Consider the following 12180-nt stretch of genomic DNA (forward strand, 5'->3'; position numbering starts at 1 on the left):
CGCTCCTCCGGCCCACGCCGCCGTCGTGGCCGTGGCCGGCTGGCGAGCTGGCGTGCGCACGCGAGGAGGCTGGCGGGTGGGCGCGCGCATGCATGGGATGTTCGGCGCGCTGGAGCTCACGCCCCAAATATACGGCTTCGGGTCCAGTTTCTTTGTGCGCGCTGAACACTTTTTACGGCGTGCTTTATTATACAGCGTCCGCTGAAGTGTTACTTCTAGCTCCGCGCGCACTAAACTTGCGATTTTTTAGGCGCGAGGCTGATAGTAGGCGCGTGTTGGAGATGCTCTAAGCTAGAAAATCGTCCAAGCACAAAAAACGACCGGCCGGAAGCCCGGAACCAACCAGGCCCTTCCCTCCGCCGCACCGCATCCAAATCGAATCGAGGCCAGACCGCACCGCACCAGCGAGGCAGGGCAAGGCAAACACAACCCTCCCCTCCTCCGCCTTTCTCTCCCCCATTCGCGTCGCGTCTCCACCCCACCCGGCCTCCCCTCTCCTCCTCCACCTCCCCCGTGTCGCGAGAAACCCTCGTCCCATCCTCTCCTCCCTCGTCCCTCCTCCCATGGCGGAGTCGCCCGAGAACGCCGCCGCGGCGCCCGCGCCACCCGCCGCTCCCGCCCCGGCCCCGGCGCCGGCAACCAAGCCGTCCCCGCCCACCAGGTCCGGGATCCCGCCGCGGTACGACCTCGACGCCAAGTGGGACGCCTGCCTCGACCTCTCCATCCGCCGCGTCGCCTACTCCTCCCTCGCCGGCGCCTTCGGCGGCCTCATCCTCTTCCGTAAGCTCCCCACCTCTCCCTTCCCCTCGCTGCATCGCGAGATCTGTTCGCCGCGTGCCACGATTGCCCGTGTTTATCTGTTGATCTAGGGTTGCGCGAAAATAATGCTCGTGCTCCATCTCGATTGGCCTAATCTGATGCGGGATTCCCTAGCTACCTAGGTAGGGCGCGCTCCTCCGGCCGGAAACATTTGGGGACGGGACTAATGCGCATCACCTGCTTTAGGGCGCTATAGATTGATTGATTTCTCTGCGATTGGAGCGCCAAATTTGACCAGAGTTGAATTTCTCTAGTCAGATTTGCGTCAAAGGCTGTGAGATTCCGATGAGCATAAGCGAAGATGTGCTTATGTTTCGTTTGCTGTATGTTTGTATTCTGTAGTGTAGAGGGCAGAGTCTGATTTCAATCGATTCGTCAATCAGTGTAGGAAGAGCAAGACGTCCTTGAATTGCTGGCTAGGCTATGTGATGGTTTTGATTGGTAGCCAGGGAAGCTGTTTGTGATTTTAGTTGCTGTGAGCGATGCTTTCCTTGTGGAGCTATTATCATTTCCCTGTGGCTGGTAATTTAGAGAAATAATGGTCTAACTGGGATTCTGGTCTGTGGAAGACTTGAATACTGAATGGCCCTTCAAAATTACAGCGTGTTTCCTGTTAGTGCCCAATCATATTCTGTCCTAGGCAATTATACCACTTAGGCCATAGATCTGCACGATGCTCATTTTTAGACTAAAATGTAAGATGTTTTTTATATGATCGATGGTGAGCTGCCGGACCTACTGATTCCTGAGTTTGGTCTTGATGCTGTTCATTCCAAGTGTTAAGCAGGAATTGATAGGGCTGTGGTATGGTTTTTATTGATCTTTGCTAGTGTGAATTTGTGAAATGTTGGTTTTGTTTAAATCATCATCAAACTCGCTACCTTAGTTCTGTTCTAGCAGTGACGCAAACTGCTTACACCATATAGGCTGCAGTATGCAGAGTCCTAAGTCAGTTTCATTCTTGAGCTTTAGGGGCTTGCCCATTGATGTCTATGTGATGCTTGTTATCAGCTAATCTCAAACTGTTTCCCTGTATCCTATTCTGCTGAATAACTTGGAGTCCTTTTATTTGTATCCAGAATGAGTTTGATTTCAAAAGTTCTATAACAATGCAACTTGTTACTGTGTATCTGATGCTGGCTAGGGAACTATTGAAAAAGTTCTTTGGCTATGTGAATTGTCTGTTTTCCACCTGATAATCCATAATTATGAGTTCGCCTAGCAAGTATTCATGCATTTTTCTTGAATGTTCTCAAATTTGATAATCTTATTTACTTGTAAATTATTCAGAGTTGGCACATGCCGAAAGAAATACTCCCTCTATTCCAAAATATAGTGCGCCCGCGTTTCCCGAGGTCCAACTTTGACCATAACTTTAACCAACGAGACCAACTGCGGCGGGAGAAAAAAATAATATAATTGAAAACTTCTTTCGAATACGAATTCACTGATATAATTTTTGCTCCCGCCGCAATCGGTCTTGGTAGTTAAATTTACGGTCAAAGTTGAAGCACGTGGATAGAGGAAGCACTACATTGTGGAATGGAGGGAGTACTTTGAGAAGAACTCAAATTTACACTTCGTGAAGTAACCGTCACTAAATCTATGGTCTAATGCATGTTTGACTTATACAGGTAGCCCAACAACCCGCTGGGCATCAGTTGCCCTTGGAGCTGGCGTGGGGATAGGGGCTGCGTTCACTGAATGCTCATACATATTCAATGGTTCTCCTCCAAAGTGGTCGGCCAAAGCTTCGACTGTTCCTGCTCATTCTGAAGTAACTGCTTTCTCACTTTGTCCATATCGTACTGTTAGTTTGTTGGTTAAAATTTATGGTCAGTATGTCTATATGGTTGATACCAAATTGCCAAATATGCTGTTCATTTTTTTTCTCGTTGTAAATATATCATCATTATGATAGTTTATGCTAGGGTTACCAGATCAATATGTTTTTGAAACATAGTGGATAGTCTGCCAAGTACATACATCTTCTTGTTTATGGCTTCAACACTTTGCTACTAAACTTAAGGCACATAGCAGGTTCATATGTTGAAAACATTGTAGGAAGGATGTATATTCTAATATAAATCAATTAGTTAGTGTATATTAAGTGGACGTCACTTATTTATGGACAGTTTTCCTAACCTTCCAACTGTTGGCAATTGCAAACATATTTTCATGCCAGCACTGATTTAAACATAAGCTCCAAGTGCAGTCTGGTTGAGAGTAATGTATCAACTTCCATGCTTGTCTGGTCTATTAGCTTTTGCTGAGTCGGTGCTTGCATTTCTTTTCTATCAATAAACTTATCAAAAACTCGTTGAGATGCTCCTATGTTCTCTTGTTTATGGGTTAGTTTATTTTCATCTGCACATGGGTAAGAAAGGTTATTGCTATCCTTATGTGGCACCACTGCTTTTCAATATAGCTGTTAATGGTTCTCATGATGTTTGGATATTGCTGTAGTGGATTGATCTGTTCCTTGTGAAATGAAACAGTACATGCCTATATTGATGTTGGTCTCTCCTTTTTTTCACCAGGGGGGAGACAATTAAAACACTGTCGGGCGGGATGAGTAGCCCAATCTTGGCGGAGTTTTGGAGTGCTTGCTGATTGAACCTAGCTGTTTCGTGTCTGATGATATCGCCACTCGTCATAGTATGTCCTGAAAGTTAGCATGTGCCCCCTCTCGTGAATTTTCTTCACACATTACGCGGAAACCATTACTGACTGAGGTCTGATGATATGACCCTATGGCTCCGTAAGTTCGGTCTGTCCTGAGGTTTTATGTCTGGCAATAAATTTTTGGTCATGTGAACTTGTTGTGTAATGCTCTGGCGCTGTTACTGTACGTTATACTAGTTGCCATCTTGGTGGTTTGATTGTACCAACGCCTGTTTGATTTGAGTAGGTCGATTTGGGTTGGCCTTTTGCTTGCACGCCTGCCTTTTTAGAAAAGGTGGACAATGTCTTCCAAATTTCCCATGGATAGGTCGGCAGGCTGGACACTGGTGTTGCTTGTCCGCGCATAATTTCCTAGGACTTTTTGGCAGCGAATTCCTATGACAACGAAACGAAAACATGCGATGTTATACGTGTGCTTTGTGCTTTAATATACAGTCTGGTGAAAGGAAAGTGGTACGGCAGTACAGAGGCGCAGGCGCACGATCTACATGGCTGGCGATGTGGACGGTTCTTTCAACCTGGCGTGATTTTCGTGAGAGAACCAAATTCAAGTTGGTGAAGATGATGATTTAGGCTGGCACGGTATTGGGGTCGTTTGCTGGATTTCCTTGATTTGATCGCTACTTAACAGGCGTGTGCTCAAAGGATACACACAGGGTTTTGCAAGCAAAAAGGGGAATTCATTGTCACTTTTTCCTATCGTGTAAAAAAAGTCTTTACACGAGAGCAATAGAGGTTGGGGTACACTTGATACGGATTTCTTGCAGTGAATTCTAATGTCAGGTTGGGTTAATTCCCACATGAAAGATGAAACGGATGGTGGGAGGACGAAAGCACGCGACAATGTACATGTGCTCCGTGTTTTATTTAGTACACTCTGATGAAAGCAAAGTGCGTACACTACAGCCAGATCAACATGGCAGGCGATGTCGACGCTTCATTCGCCGCCCCGACGAGCCACCCATGGCAGCATCGATCGGCCACCTTCCAAGCAGCCGCATCCGCACCCCACCCACCGGCGACTGCACCAACCTCTTCATCATTCAGTTCAGCAAGCCATTATTTTCTCTGTTTCTTGGACACCGCGCATCCATGGAGAAATGTGCTTCCATGAGTAGATTGAAAGTGAAGAATGGTCTGACGGAAACAAAATCTAGGCTGGATGCAGGACGGCGTGATGCACACCCACGACGAGCAGACCAGAAAGTTCTTCAGGCACTCGGGCGTCCACTGCGTGTTGGTTCCTCGCTACGGCAGCAACAAGCTCAGCATCTTCAAGCAGCACGTGAGTGAGGATCTCTATCTAATGTGCTGCTAAAATCAAATTGATTTGCTACTGGATTCACAATGATTCATATACAAGTAATTGACTTGCCTGTGATTTTCTCTCCAGGTTGTGGGGACTCTGTTTACGCACCATCAGAAATGCGTGATTGTCGATTCGCAGGCCGCAAGATCACCGCATTTCTCGGCGGTCTGGACCTGTGTGATGGCAGATATGATACGCCTGAGCATAGGCTTTTCAAAGACCTTGACACTGTTTTTCATCAGGATTTTCATAATCCTACCTTCCCTGTAACTTCCTCTTCCCCTGGTTCATATTTCTTACTTCTGGTCCTTATCCAAAAAACAACGGTGAATTTGTTTCGACAGTGTGAACTGATATTCTCTCTTAAAACCTCGGAGCATCTATTTTTTTCTTATGATTTGCAGGTTCATTCTTATGGACCAAGGCAGCCATGGCATGATTTGCACTGCAAAATCGAGGGTCCTGCCGCCTATGACATACTGACAAACTTCCAACAACGATGGCGGAAAGCCACGAAATGGAGGGTCAACCTTAAAAAGGTTGTCATTTGGCATTACGACACATTGATCAAGATTAAACGGATGCCCTGGATTGTTTCACCTTCTACCGATGAGGCGGATGCGCGTGTTTGTCACGAACAGGACACGGAAAACTGGCATGTACAGGTATATATGACTATAACTTTTATTATCCAAATACACAAACAAACTTATAGAAATGTCAGAGATGGTATCTTTTCTTACTTACTTTGGTGTTCTAGGTTTTCAGGTCAATTGACTCAGGATCTGTCAAGGGGTTTCCTAAACTTGTCCAAGAGGCACAGTCACAGGTCAGGTTAAAAAACGAATCCTTTCCATGCACAATGATATACCATGAAAAATGTGTCCATTTACACACCTTTTTCGATAACCTCGTATGTTTTCCCATTTCTTCTTCAGAATCTAGTTTGTGCCAAGAATCTAAAAATTGACAGGAGCATACACAGTGCATACGTGAAAGCCATCAGGTCTGCACAACACTTCATATACATCGAGAACCAGTACTTCATTGGGTCTTCATTCTGCTGGCATTCACACCAAAATACAGGTACACAAATAAATTAAAATCACAACCCGTTCTTGATTTGATCGCAACGATGCTAAATTACTCATTTCCCCCTTCAGTTTTGAACTTAATGCTTCACTGTCTGTGTTATTAATCTTCTTACGATTGTAATGTTTAGGTGCAGACAATTTAATACCCGTCGAGCTGGCCTTGAAGATTGCGAGCAAGATCAAAGCGAAGCAGCGATTTGCGGTCTACATTGTTATCCCAATGTGGCCTGAAGGCATCCCAACCACAGCAGCAGTGCAGCAAATCCTCTTTTGGCAGGTTTGCTCCCAACCAAAGCCTATAGGTATCCTTTTTTTTTTTCGAGCATCATCTGTAGGTATTCTTGTGACGATTAACTCACAAAACCGACAAAATCATGGACCGAAAGCAAGAGAACATATCCCTGCGATTCCTCAGAAGAAAAAAGAGAACATCTCATTGCATACCATGTGGCAAATGTTTGAAAACACCAAGATTTATAGTCGAAGTTTCATCTAGTTTTTTGGATGGAGAATTTTCAACATTTGAAAATAAGAATTATGTATTAATCTACTCACAATATTTTATTATATTGAAGTCAATTCATTAAAATGAGACACTAGCACACCATCAGATTCTAATATGGTAGGCATGACTCTGTTTAACCACTACAAGAATTATGAAACAAAGGGAGTAATTACTACTCCTATTAAAGTACATTAAAAATAATAAAGAGATGTAACCGATTCGTCTCAGTGGTCCTATATAAGGTGTGAGAGTACATAATACAAGGAGTATAGAATCATTTCCTTATATACGAATGATGATGATAATGATGATTTTTTGAAGGGGCAAACCATGTCTATGATGTACAAGATCATAGCGGACGCTCTCGAGAGCCAGGGTCTCCTCGACTCCCATCCTCAAGACTATCTGAACTTCTACTGCCTCGGGAGGCGTGAGCTCGCCGCCTCTCCGGAGGAGAGCTTATGCAACGACAACTCTGCTCTGGTACTGCACATCATCCATCCACCCTCCTCTCTGATTCCATTAATCACATGCATGGTGAATGTTGTATTGGAATTGGGTGACAATTGAGGACATGGTTGTTGGTGCAAACTCACAGGGCATGGCGCAGAAGCACCGGAGGTTCATGATCTACGTGCACTCCAAAGGGATGGTGGTGGACGACGAGTACGTGGTGATCGGGTCGGCCAACATCAACCAGAGGTCCATGGAAGGGTCCAGGGACACGGAGATCGCCATGGGCGCGTACCAGCCGCACCACACCTCGGCCGGAGACCACGGCGCTCCTCCTCGCGGACAGGTGTACGGGTACAGGATGTCGCTGTGGGCGGAGCACCTGGGCGGCAGGGCGGAGGAGTGGTTCCGGCGGCCGGAGTCGGAGGAGTGCGTGCGGCGGGTGAACGCGGCGGCGGAGGAGAACTGGCGGGCGTACGTGTCGCCGGACGAGACGACGAGGGGGCACCTGATGCGGTACCCCGTGAAGGTGGACAGGGACGGCGGCGTTGGGCCGCTGCCGGGCCACGAGTGCTTCCCGGACGTCGGCGGCAAGGTCCTCGGCGGGCAGTCATCGCTGCCCGATGCTCTCACCACGTAATTAAGCTAACCGATTGTCAGGATCCAAACAACACTAACGAGACAGCACTCACTCAAAAGAAAAAAAGAAAAGAAAAACTGTAATAACATAGTACTCCCTCCGTTCCAAATTACTTGTCGCAGAAATGGATGTATCTAAAACTGGAATACATCTAGATACATCCATATCTGCGACAAGTAATTCGAAACGGAGGGAGTAGATGGCTATTTTTTGGGGTGAAATTTTGTGGTTTGCTTATTTTTGTTACTACTACATGATGCCCGCCGCGTACTTGCGTTACTAGGGGATTGGTTGCAATATGTTTTAATGAGATTTAATTGTTTGAAACATGAGTATTTGGATAAATAAATATTTGGATGAGTAACACGAGAACTAAAAGAAATATTTTGAGTACATAATTTATTGGATCTATTAATTATTGAGATGGTCCCATGTATCTTTTATGTCATGGTGGGTATTTTTCATGCATATGCTGAGATGCCGTGTGTGCATGTTAGAGAAATTTACACAAACCACCAGTTTTTGTGGTCGAATTTGTTCAAAATACAACTGTTGTTGTTGCATAAAGCATCACATATTGGTGCAATCCTTTGCAGTTGGCCAAAATCCAGCATGGCCTACCCTGCAATCCGCTGTTGTTCATGGAGAACACATGCAATAGCCGCCCTACTTGCCCTATGGGGAACTTCGCCCCGTGTTGTTGATTGAATTTGGCCGTTGTTTCATGTTTGATGCGGCCACATGTTACAGTATCATCTAGCGACAAAATTCTGTGCTATACCAAAACAGCGTCGGTCCTAAAATCTGCTATTAGCAAGATATTGTACAATAATTCATATAATGAGCATTCTCAGCACGCTATTGTGTGCTATTAGCGATGCTGTAGCGTCCTATTTTTTCCCGTGATATTACCCTGAAGCTAGCATGTGCTCCTCTCGTGATATTCTTACCTATGGCTGCACATTGCACTCTGCAGGAAATGGCGTCCCCCTTCCAACAAAAAAGATGGCGTTTACGGGTTTTTAGTGGAAATGGCGGGCCTTTAGGGCTTAATTTTCTGCCCTGTGCAGCCCAATTGGAGCTACGATGGACCCAGCTGGGCTTCCTCACCCGAGCCTGGGCCGGAATTAACAAGGCCTGGGCTTTTTACACCCGTGCGCGCCCATCTCCAGCATAGGGCCCGGATGTGAAGATCGTATCTATCCATCGTTCACGTACTTCAAACAGCGGTATCTCTCCGGTCGGGAGTCCTCCGCCTTCCTTCCACCAGACCCAGGCCTTTCTTGTTCCACAATCCACTCCGGATTCCATCCGCCGCACCACCGCAGAGTAGAGGATCTCTTCCGACATAGTACGATCGAGGGAACCAGACCTAGAACCTATCAAGGCCAAGGATATGGAGGAAGCTATGGCGTCTCTAACAAAGGCGACCAGAGGTTTCTTGGTTAAACGACATAGAGAATTTCCAATCTCATGTTTGCACCTTAAGCTCTACTTTATCAACACTTTCTTGTGCGAAGTCGGCCTACTCGTAGGCGACGCAATCGACATCGGTCTATTGAAAGACTTAGATCTCGCCATTCTTGATGAGACATATAATTCGGAATGCAGTAAAGAGTATATGTTGCAGCGAGCACAGGAAATATATGTTCTTTTCACTGCCTACCCTAGTGTGCTCTGCTGCCTCACAAAGCTCTCTCTACAAAATGTAGCCTTTGACAAATTGGACATGCACCATATCATGTTTGATTGCTGCAAGCAACTGAAGCACCTAAGCCTCACTCAGTGTGATATTGGTGATACATCTCCCTTTAAGATTGATGCACCAAACTCAAAACTATGTGTTCTAGAGCTCACCGAGTGTGGCTTTGTGAAACTTGAGGTAGCATGCCTTCCGAAATTGGAGAAGTGCAATTTAGATACTTGGTTTTTTAACTACTAGCACATATGCCCGTGCGTTGCAACGGGTGGATTTGAACTATGTTTAGAAAATTAGAACTATGTTGAACCACTCATTCTTCGTTATGGAGTACGTAAATGCTAGCTGTAATGAATCCAAATTGCTTGGATGACGAACTGGAACGTAGGAGAAGAGTCTCTAATGTCAAAAAGGATTCATCAACATGGTTCTTCGAGAAGCGACTCATGGGACATGATAGCTCTTGCCGGAGGACGACAATGTGATGTTCCTCCACCACTACGTTGACAACTCACCCGGTGGCAAGCCAAACTCTTCATAGGTAGCAAGTCCGCTTGCTAATTTTACGGGCACTGCCGTCGTAGCTGAACGAGACCATATGAAGGAGGGGTTTGGACATGGGCACACGAAGAGGGGTTAATATTACAGTAGGTGCAATTGCAGAAACAATTTAATCCATGCATATAAGATTTATGAACCCGGAAGATATTTACTACACCAAAAACATTGCATTGTTTGAAAATAGTTTGTACGCCTAAAGAAATGGCACTTTCGCTTTGAGACCTAAGGAAGACACATCTCCGTTGTCTGGCCGCTTGAGTATGCAGCCAGCCCACCCTTGTTCGAACCTCGGGTCTAGCGCATGGTGCTCATGGAGTTTTCTTCTATTAAAAAAAGCCAACATGAGGACACCCAATTAAAATTACAGCAAATGTTTAATCCCACAAGTTAGGGCACGTCCTCATCTGGGACCTTCATACAGCTACACCACATGCAGGCTTCTACCATTTAATTACTTTACATCTACACATGATATGCATCTAGCCTAATTTATGGGTGTATTTGTCAAGTTAACAAATCATAGACTTGTCTTTGTAATGGAATCAATTTTTTCGACTGGAGCAAAGAAACAAATTATGTGTCAACAGGAAGCAGACTTATAAGTTTAGATTGAAGCAAATTTCAATTGCAGCATAAGTAAAATGTGTTTCCAACAGATGAAAATCCGGTAGTTACTTGGTGAGTGAACCCACGTAATTAGCGGTTTCTATTTTGGAAGCGTGAGGTGGGTGGGAAGCAGCACCCCCTATACGGCTAAGGGGGTGTTTGTTTCCAGGGCCTTTTTTTTGTAGGGACTAGAAAAAGTCCATTTTAGAGACTTTTTTATCAAACGGGAGGGACTTTTTAGGGACTAAACTAGGCATTTGGGACTAAATGAAGAAGACTCTCAAGAAGGGTCTTTTTTGAGACTTTTTGGGACTTTTCCAACAATGCCCCTCCATGCATCCATTGACCCGCCACCCCATGGTGTTGTTTGATTGTTATTATTCTATATACTAGGGGCAACATGGTGGGCCTAAAGCTAAATCTAATCATCCCTGACTGCACTACTATAATAGCCTCTTTATTAACTCCCACAGATTATTCCAATTAAATTTAATACCCATGCATGGCCACAAGTTATACGCCCATAATTCCCGGTTTAATGTCATGCTCATGCACCTCGAGGCCTTCTCTGTTTTCACTTTTTGTTCGTTGATTCCTGAGCTCGCTTATTGCCAGGTAACTCGAGACCGTATTTAAATTGGTAGAAATTGTTGTAAATAGCCCAGGTGGGACTATTAAACTGTGGAAACTTATGATGAAAAAGAAACTGTGAAAAGTTGTGCGTTCGCTGTTCAGGATACTTTTACGGAAAGCTCTCTATTGTAATCACATGCAGGTGCTTAGCCCAGTTGGTGCCTGCAGTTTCAGCTGTAGATGAGATTGTGAGTTCAATTCCTCATTTAGCTGCAGGAACCAATTCCTCAGAAGGCTTGCCTGCCTCATGGCCCATAAGTGGGCTGGAACCAATGCTTCGCTGAAGCAATTTCACGGGCCCAGGCGCAAAATTAGCACCCCCGGGAAGCCCAGCCATGTTGAGACTTCTGGCCCAGCTGACCTATGAAACGATTTTTAATGGGTTGCGTGGATTTTCTTATAAATAGTACCATCTTGTTTATATATCTTAAATACAAAATCATCTAAGCGGGACGAAACTAAGAATATCACCTTGCTTTAATAGTAGGTATAGATATAGATATGCCATTGGCCTTTGGTTTTGCCCCGTCTCTTGGAGAATTAGAACTCGCATATGGTGCAATATGCTCTAAAGATCAATTTAAATTAAGTGAGCTTATACATGGAACCACAGGCGTACATACTCTCACACTGGATTTCGAAGGAGAAAATGTAAGTTGTAGTTTATTTTTGCGAAGTGGTCATATTTTTGTTTGCATTCATTAGTTATCACAGCTATCAAAGTTCATAGCTAGATGTGTTTATTCATGATATTGATTAAGCATAGCTTAAATATGTTTGATACCTTCATTTTTGTGCTTGGAAATTATCCACTCTTGATTGACCAGCTTTGGATGCAACCTGAAATGAAGCAACTATGCACAGCTTTCAACAAGCTAAGGAAGTTGTTTGTGCGTGGTATTTTTGTTGAATTTGACATTTTATGGACGATGGCCTTTCTTGCAGCGGCACCATCTATTGAGATATTACATATTGAGGTAACGTAGTTGTAAATTATGTTGCCTTTTGTTTGGTTCTCCACATATAGAGGCTTCTATTCTTGACAAATTTAGGTGAAAGCTGTTAAACATTATCCAACTACATGTGTATCCATTTTTCATCCAAATATGGGAACATGTATGCGATATGGATGAAGTGAGTGAGGATTGCAGACGACGGAACAACTTTGAAAGAAGG

The 12180-nt window shown here is 44.8% G+C and overlaps 1 protein-coding gene and 1 pseudogene across 1 annotated transcript; both read left to right on the forward strand.

Moving 5' to 3' along the window:
* The first annotated feature begins 433 nt into the window (after positions 1-433).
* Positions 434-3706, forward strand: LOC123087711 (uncharacterized). Its single transcript, XM_044509805.1, has 3 exons — positions 434-780; positions 2454-2596; positions 3360-3706. The coding sequence occupies exons 1-3, from the start codon at positions 564-566 to the stop codon at positions 3372-3374; spliced, it is 375 nt and encodes a 124-aa protein (XP_044365740.1). The 5' UTR covers positions 434-563; the 3' UTR covers positions 3375-3706.
* Positions 3707-4247: 541 nt separating this feature from the next.
* Positions 4248-7872, forward strand: LOC123087710 (phospholipase D delta-like; annotated as a pseudogene).
* Positions 7873-12180: the final 4308 nt, after the last annotated feature.

This window comes from Triticum aestivum, chromosome 4A (assembly GCF_018294505.1).
Source record: "Triticum aestivum cultivar Chinese Spring chromosome 4A, IWGSC CS RefSeq v2.1, whole genome shotgun sequence".
Lineage (NCBI taxonomy): Eukaryota > Viridiplantae > Streptophyta > Magnoliopsida > Poales > Poaceae > Triticum > Triticum aestivum.

Excerpts from the sequence above, each read along its gene's own strand:
- LOC123087711 (XM_044509805.1), top strand. The coding sequence starts at position 564 with ATGGCGGAGTCGCCCGAGAACGCCGCCGCGGCGCCCGCGCCACCCGCC. Across the intron at positions 781-2,453 it reads CGGCGGCCTCATCCTCTTCC|GTAGCCCAACAACCCGCTGG; the intron begins GTAAGCTCCCCA and ends TGACTTATACAG.